Here is an 8861-nt window from a genome sequence, read left to right as displayed (position 1 = left end):
CTCTGGGTTTGAAAAGCTGTTCCTAGGAGATAATCTATTCTGATTATGATATTAGCTGCTATACAAATAAAATGCAATTTAATTGAATTGAAAATTGAAGATGCATTACAAACATATATATTGTTTGCATAATACATTGTTTTGCATCGCTAATTTAATTTTCTACTTTGAAAAGACATCATAAACAATTACTGGTCATACACGTTTACTAAATTACTGGGAATGGTAGACTCAAATCAGCGCTCTTTTTCATGAATGACTGACTCCATTTAAGACATAAACAAATAGTCTGCTTGGAACATTTATGTGTGTCTGCAAAGATAATAATATAATATCCACATCTACTTCTTCTACCTCATTAAGAATTCCAGAATTGATGAATTTCTAAAGTTTTCCTGCTGGACACACGATGTCTCCTACTGCACTGTAAAGTCCATTCTCCTAGTATGTCCACTGGTGGCTTCAAGTCTCTACACCACGCTGTACAAGTTGCATACTGGACCAGGTTATAGTTACACTTTAACCTGGTCCAGTATGCAACTTGAATTCAATTCTGCTTGCTACCTTCCTTTCTGCAAATTTAAAAAATGCATCAGAGATCTGCAAAGGACAGTGACTTTAGTGGACGTGGCCTTGATACTGACCACTGTGATTGACAGACTGACCACAGCAGCGTGGCAGAAACAGCGAGCTGGTAGTCATAACTAACCAGCTATGAGCAGCTGCTGTCAGGCTCTGGAAACACAGATCCATTGGAGCTTTTACAGTCACCAGAAGCACATTCTCAGCTGTTTGTAAAAGTTTCTTCGTGCTACCTGCATTGTAGCTGAGCTAACGGCTCAGAGAGGTTAACTCTCCGTTATGTGTGTGTCTGTGGGGGGACTGTCAGTGTGTGGAATCAAGGTAAAGATTGCAGCATCTAAAGAACAAGTCTGAACCAATGCTCCAAAATAGAAGAAGCAGAGGCTTAGCAAAAACTACCATAAACCTGTGAATGATGCGTCTCCATCAGTCTACATTTGAAAATGAGCACAGCGTTCACAGACTCCCACATTTAAAGGGATGGCATGGGCAGGTGGGCTGCCCTCCTCTGATTAGAGGGCTGTTTTTTTTATATAAATGTCATGACGTAAAGTAGTCCCAAATGGTCGACTCTATGTCAGCACTGGCCTTGCAGGGTTCAGGTTGATTTAAAACAGTAGAGGGCGTGTTGAACTATTTTCAACCTGTGAAATGCAGATTTTCATAAATTTGGTAAGAGTGTAAATAATAAAGGTCTGTCCAGTGTGTAACATTAAGAAGGATCTATTGTCAGAAATGCAATAAAATATTCATAGGTATGTTTTCATTAGTTAATGATCACCTGAAAATAAGAATAATTGTGTTTTTGTTACTTTAGAATGAGCCATTTTTATCAATAGAGGGAGTGGGTACTGTTCTATAGAGTCGGCCATGTTGAACCGCCATGTTTCTACAGTAGTTTAGAATGGACAAACCAAACACTGGCTCTACATAGGGCCTATCACGTTTTTCGTGAGTTTCGTGGCCAACATAGCTTCTCCTACACACTGGTTGAGTCAAGCAGTTTCAGTTAAATGCCACTGGTCCTTTAAGTCAAAATTTAAATAAAAGGCATACAATCGGAGCATGTGTATCACTCATCGTATGCTGTTGTTGATTGCTGTGCTGTTTGATTTCATTCTCCCGCCACAGGAAAACAGCTAATGGCTTGAGCTGATGCATAATCATCCTGCCTGTGATCATGTGTAGGGTGGCAAGAATACATTTCCAAGAAATCCTAATCTGTTAACAGTGCTTCCCTCCTACCTCCCTTTGACACAGTGAAATCCTCCTAAGCAAAAAAAAAAAAGAACAAAGAAGAAGAATTTACAGGGAGGAAGGATGGACTCCATCTCTATGATGGCCGGCAGCAGGAGTCCTGTGTTTCTAACAGCCTCCTCCTCCCACCACCTACACCACGCCCAGGCCTGTTTTCTGCCCAATGGCATGAAGAACGGAGTAGGAGACGTGGGGAGCGCTCGTCTCCCTGCCCAACCCGTTGTGGCCATCCTGGGCTCAGGTGACTTCTCCAAGTGCCTGACCATACGCCTGCTGCGCTGCGGCTTCCATGTGGTAGTGGGCAGCCGCCATCCCAAACTGGCAGCCCAGTCATTTCCCCATGTGGTGGATGTGACGCACCACGAAGACGCAGTGGGGAAGGCCAGCATTGTGTTCCTGGCAATCCGCCGTGAGCATTACTCTGTCCTGTGGGACCTCAAGCATCTACTGGAAGGTAGACACCAACACACAAAGTCTCCAAAATTGTCCTTGTTAGTCCTTCCACAGACTTTCCAACCACACCACTGACAGGCTCAAACTGTTATTTTAAGTGTCAACATAATGAAAAGCATCCCTACAGAGATAACCTTTTGTTTTACCAGAAACAGCTGTAATATCGCTATCACTCTCCACCAGACTCCATTGACAAAAAGGTTAATTGTACCTCGCAAATCATTATATTCATCATAACTACATTCAAAATGGACAGAAACAAAATAAAAACCATCCTTGTTTTGTCTTTCCACTGTTCCCGCAATCACCAACCCTGGTTTGGTTGAAAAAAACATGTTGCCTATACATAGCGGTTTGTCGCTTTATTAATGTTTTAATTCTCATATATATAACCTTTAGTAACTTATACGTGTGCAACAATGTACTAGAATTTAAAGGGATCACATTCATACTACACATTGCTAAACACAAGGGTAGTTAGAGTCAGAGTCAACACCAATCCCATATAGCCTAGGGAGACCTATGTGCCGCTGCAGTTGTAGCTGACAGCCCAAGTTTAGTATATATTTCAATTCAACCTAATTTTATTTGTATAGCGCCAATTCATAACAAAAGTTATTCAGGACACCTTTAAAAAAGAGCAGGTCTAGACCGAACTCCTTATAAAATGATTCATTATATTATTTAATGCCTTTAACTACAGAAGTCGTGTGTGTGTGTCTTTTTGTCCTGCAGGCAAGGTCCTGGTGGATGTGAGCAACAACAGGAGGGTGAACCAGTATCCAGAATCTAATGCTGAGTATCTGGCATCGCTGCTGCCAGACTCCATCGTGGTCAAAGGATTCAATGTCATCTCAGCTTGGGCCATGCAGCAGAGCTGTCCCAAAGATGCCAGCACACAGGTACTATCAGTGACTTTCTACAGCCGTCAACAATGAATGGAGTTGTTTGTTCTGTTCACCAAGGTGGCTCAATTATCATCAAGTCAATGGCCCTTCAGTCACATGCTCACAGGTGATTGTGTAAAAACAGGGCAAAAAAAGGCCCTATTTTCATGTGACTGAAGTGCCACACTTAATCTTGTGATGGCATGAAAACTGAGCAAACTCCATCCACTTAAGAAGGCCATGGCTTGTTGTTAAAAGCTCCAAAACACCCTTGTTGGTGATAATTATTTTGTCAAAATCCCAATGGTCAAAAAATAAACATCTATACTCACATGTTGCCTTTCAGAGTATTGTAGATGACTGTGTTTAGTTTTAATGCACTTTGTTTCAGTAAAAGTAGAAACAAGTCAGTGTGCATTGGAAAGCAGTGGGGCAGACTCCATTTCAGAGTCCATTTCAAAGCTCACTACAAGGCATCATGATTTGTCAGATCTGTGTTTTCTCTTAAAGCAAGAGTTGGCAGCCAGCCAATGTGACAGTTTGCCTCACTCACTCTCTGACACATTAATTCTGTTTTAATTTAGGCACAAATTATTAAAAAAAGCCCAGTGAGCCTTCACATCCAGAGCAAATTAATTCCTATACAGGACACTCACAACAGTGGAGCTCCTGCATGTAAGAATAAATCCTGAAATAATCCCCCAGCCAGTCAGCTGTCCTTATCAGCAGTTTAGATTATAAAACTGCAGGTCACAACTTTAGCCCTGATGTTAAGAAGCTTCTTAAAACTAAAATGAAAGGCATTTAAGCTAGTGATAAATTTCATGGAGAACGCTTGATATCAGGAATATTGCAGCTGTAAAAAAATATTCATTTCAGGATTCAGCAAGGGAAAAGAACTGAGATGTATCTGCTAGTGAACAAGTTATGGCAACTCCCAAGTTCCATCTTTACTTTAGATCATTGGTTCTCATCATTGGTGTAGATCAGCTGGTGTTTTACCCTTTCAGAACTCTTAAATCCATTCAAATTAAACAGGTTGAGAAGGGAACAACTCTTACTGTTTAACTGTTCACAGCTTATAGTCAGCTATATTCAGTCACAAGCCATGCAGAGGTTGGGAAGCAGTGCTTTAGATCATATCAACATCGATTTTTTCCTGAATAGGCATACGTTAGGTGGAGTTTTGGATGAATAAGTAGCAAAATTTCGGATGGACTTATCTGTAGGTTGTAACTGTAGGAATATAAATATTGAAAAATATCGCGTCATGTTTTTTTTGGCACACTGTATCGATTCTCAAAAACACTATCAATTTTGGTGTTTAAACCCCAAACCACTAGACAGCAGTGTTGTAAATGTAGAGTTGTATAAAAAATATTTTTTTATTCAGTTTATGCATATAGTCGTGAGTTCTTTATAATAGACAGTTTTCCTAAAATTTTATTTAAAAAACACAATATATCTTCTTGCTCACAGTATTGCAATATATTGCAATACATTGAATTGTAACCCCTGTATTGTGATACCTATCATAGCACCAGATTCTTGTCTATACTCAGCCCTAATGATCTGTAACAACAGTGGTTTTCAACCTTGACCCACATTGATTGACAGTAGAGACTATATATTCCTTCTCTTTACCAATTCCAATTCCTGAACTTTGCGTATTGGCCAATACCAAGTAACAGTCCGATACAGACTTATTAAACACGATGAGGTGCACAGACAAACGTACTTGCAAATACCCAATTTTTAGGCAACACTGGAGGAATTTGGTATTGGACCAACTCTAACTGACAGTAATTTGAAACAAAACAATAAGGTTATTAGTATCAAGAAAATTGAGCACTTGAATGTTGAATGAAATAAATAACATTTATGGTGTATTTTGACAGAAAATTACTTTTTGACACACAGGGAGGGAATGCTACAGATGCTGCGAGTCACCTTCCATAGAGTCTGGTGTGTTGAATCGCTATGTTTCTACAGTAGGCCAGAATGGACAAACCAAACTCTAGATAGGGCCATATGCGTTTTTTTGCAAGTTTTGTGGCAACCGTATTTTTAACACACTTGGTTGAGTCATGGGGGTTTCAGTTGGTTGCAATCTGCAATCTCACCACTGGATGTCACTAAATCCTACACGCTGATCCTTTAATACTTTCTGACATCCCTACTTTGTCTGTTGCTCTCAGCTCCAAGTTCATTGGTTTGTATGTAAATCCTTAAATACACCTCACAAATTAGTAAGAATAGTTTCATTGTTAAAAAAGGCCCAGTATTTTCTCAAAAGAGCTAACCACTGTAGTTTTTATAAAATGTTGCTCAAACAGGAGGAAATTGTGCACGGTGTATTTAGGACTGAGTCCAAATTAAGTACTGTGTGTTCATGGTAATGAAGAAGAAACAAATTACCCAGTGCAACAGCATGGCTCACTGATGTGTTTTTTGGCATCAATGGAGCTCTGTGGTACAGAGGAAGAAAATATACTCTATATGCCCTTTTTGCTCCATCCCCCCGGTTGAATTCTCTCTGTAATCCTGTCTCTGTGTAGGTGTTCATTTGCAGTGACTCAGTGGAAGCTAGACAGCAAATTATGGAACTTGCCCGCCATCTCAACTTCCAGCCAGTGGATATGGGGACCCTGTCTTCTTCGCGAGACATTGAGAACATGCCCATACAGTTATTTCCTGGCTGGAAGGGCCCTGTCCTTGCTGCAGTGGCCCTCTCCATCTTTTTTTTTGCCTACTCTTTTGTAAGAGACATCATTCACCCGTATGTGAAATACAAGCAGAGTGATTTCTACAAGATCCCCATAGAGATGGTGAACCGAACACTGCCCACTGTTGCCATCACTCTCTTGGCCCTGGTGTACCTGGCAGGGCAGCTGGCGGCCGCCCACCAGCTCTACTACGGTACCAAGTACAGACATTTCCCACACTGGCTGGAAGGCTGGCTGCAGAGTCGGAAACAGCTGGGCCTCCTGAGCTTCTTCCTGGCTGCTGTCCACGTTCTCTACAGCCTGTGTCTGCCCATGAGGAGGTCTGAGAGGTACCTGCTGCTCAACACCGCCTACCAGCAGGTCAGTTGGAAGCAGGGTTCCGAACACTGTGTTTACACTGTTACTCAAAAATTTGACCTTCTACCCAGTCAAAGCAGGCATTTTCGTCCAAAAATTAAAGTGTAGTTCAACATTTTAAGAAATAACATAATTTTTCTACAACAATATCAGTATCTGTGGCGTAGGAGGTAGGAAGCCCACTAATCTGAAGGTTGGCGGTGTGATCCCTGGCCCTTCCCGCTGTATGTCCTTGAGCAAGATACTGAATCCCATATTGAATCCCGATGTTGTGAATCGGTGTATTAAAGTGTGTAAATGCCCTTAGTTTCCATTTCTGATGGGGAGTTGGCACCTTGCATGGCAGCCGCTGCCATCAGTGATGAATGTGTGGGTAAATGTGACATGTAGTGTAAACTTAAGTGCCTGGAAGACTAGAAAGGTGTATATTACAGAGTACAGAGAAGCTAGTTCTGGAGAAATATGATCGCTTTCCATAGTTTCTGTCTGTACTCTGAATCAACTGTAATGTCTTAATGGAGTTATTGGGGCAGTCTGATAATAAGGAAATGCTGTAATCCAGCCTAGTAACAAATGCATGGACTAGTTTTTTTGATAAATGTGATTTCCTTTTACATTTTAAACGTCATTTTTCATTTCACATAAAGAACTTGAAAGAAATATGATGATTGTGGAGCATCCTCTGTGTTGACAGGTCCATGCTAATGTGGAGAATGCGTGGAATGAGGAGGAGGTGTGGAGGGTCGAGATGTACGTGTCCTTTGGGATCATGAGCCTTGGGCTCTTGTCACTCCTGGCAATCACCTCCATCCCATCTGTCCATAGCACGCTCAACTGGAGGGAGTTCAGCTTCATACAGGTACATGCAGACCAGGTTTTCAAACTCTGACACTGGATTACTCTGATACTGTAAATAACGTGATGGCTCTCACAAGTTCTGGGGTTATACAAAGCTGAGCTTTTTCTCTGTTACCATGATTTCTAAGCTGATTTATCCACAATGGACATGGAAATAATTATATCCTCAGAAAGTGTAAGTTACACTAAATATGTATGTGTTTAGATTTGACTGAGTTATGGATCAGATAGAAAGGAGTACGGTTTATGATGCAAACTGGTTCAGATCAAAAATACATATGATTGATTGATGACTGTAGTGTTATTTATCCATCTAGACTGCTTTGCTGTGAGTTGCTGAGTTTTGGAGATATCGGCTATAGAGACGTCTGCCTTCTCTCCAATATAATGTAACCAGAAGCACCTGGCGTGTGGTGCTCAGAGTACCAAAAATGTACATTTGAAAAAGTCAGCAATGTCTCCAGAAATCATGACCCAGTCAACAAGGTTATCCACAGACCTTGTTGTGAGCAGTTTTATGTAGGAAGTATTTGGTGCTTTGATCACCTCATCTGGTCCATCTGTATTGGAGGGAGGGCAGGTGTCTTCACGGCCGATATACAATCTAGATGGATAAATCTAAGTGTTATCTGGTGTTTGCTGTATGATCACAGGAGTTGTTACTGCATTTACCATCATGAGTCTTCCTGTCATTGCTCCAGTCCACTTTGGGCTACATTGCCCTGCTCATCGCCACCCTCCACGGCCTGCTGTTCGGCTGGAAGCGAGCCTTTGATGAGGAGGCATACCGTTTCTACCTGCCCCCCAGCTTCGTGGTGGCCCTGGCCCTGCCAGTGTGCGTGATACTGGGGAAGGTGCTGATGCTGCTCCCCTGCGTGGCCCGCAAACTCCACCAGATCCGCCGGGGCATGGACAGTAGTCAGTACCGGTGTCAGCGGCTGGAGCCGGTGGGCTTGGCTGTTCAGGTTTCACCTGAGAGAGTTACTATCATGTGATCACTGCAGAACAGAGCTGTCTGCTCTTGTATTGGGATTTACACATACTGCCCCAGTTAGCAAATGAACACTGTTTATTAATGTGATTCCCATTGAGAGGGCATATCCTTACTTTGTGACTGTGAACTGTTTTTGCTGACATGTGCAGTGTGTACTTAGCTGTTACTGATCTTGTATGACCATTATCTTACAGTTTGCAAATCTGAACTGTAAAAATTTATATTCTTCCCATTACAGTACTTTGCCAATATTTCACCGATACTTTGTTCCTGTCCCTGTGTTCTGACAGACATTATAGTGTGCTGAGTGTTTGTCATTAGTACTTCAAAGGGTAATTTTACTAGTTCTACTTGTGAAAACAGTATAATGTGCCATGTCTAGGTAAATAACCCATATGATGTCAAGGAGGATGGAGACTATAGATTCAGAACAGTAAGCAGGGATGGTCAAATGAAAAGACACTACTAATATAAGTTGCATTATGGGAATTGTAGGACCCAGTGCTTTTGGAGCTTACCACTGAGTTGCATAATGGGAAGTGTAGGGGAATCGCCTGGCCATCACTTGATCAAAGAGCTGATTGGATCTTAGTTTTGACATTAAACGCCGCATTTTCCTAATTTTATGTGTGATTTAAATATTTGACTCTAGATTGTAGCTGTTTCATGTCTTGTGTGGTTGATAATAATAATAATAAAGTTTATTTATACAGCGGGTGAAAGAAGTATTGAACACGTCACCATTTT

General features: G+C 41.4%; 1 protein-coding gene across 1 annotated transcript; it reads left to right on the top strand.

Moving 5' to 3' along the window:
• Nucleotides 1-1846: 1846 nt before the first annotated feature.
• steap2 (STEAP family member 2, metalloreductase) lies at nt 1847-8166 on the top strand. Its single transcript, XM_035653121.1, has 5 exons — nt 1847-2293; nt 3028-3194; nt 5738-6265; nt 6957-7121; nt 7822-8166. The coding sequence occupies exons 1-5, from the start codon at nt 1903-1905 to the stop codon at nt 8113-8115; spliced, it is 1545 nt and encodes a 514-aa protein (XP_035509014.1). The 5' UTR covers nt 1847-1902; the 3' UTR covers nt 8116-8166.
• Nucleotides 8167-8861: the final 695 nt, after the last annotated feature.

This window comes from Morone saxatilis, unplaced genomic scaffold (assembly GCF_004916995.1).
Source record: "Morone saxatilis isolate NCDOM2014 unplaced genomic scaffold, NCSU_SB_2.0 Contig0, whole genome shotgun sequence".
In the NCBI taxonomy this organism is placed as follows: Eukaryota; Metazoa; Chordata; class Actinopteri; family Moronidae; genus Morone; species Morone saxatilis.
The sequence above is the reverse complement of the archived record's forward strand: the minus strand, read 5'-3'. Positions and strand labels throughout refer to the sequence as shown.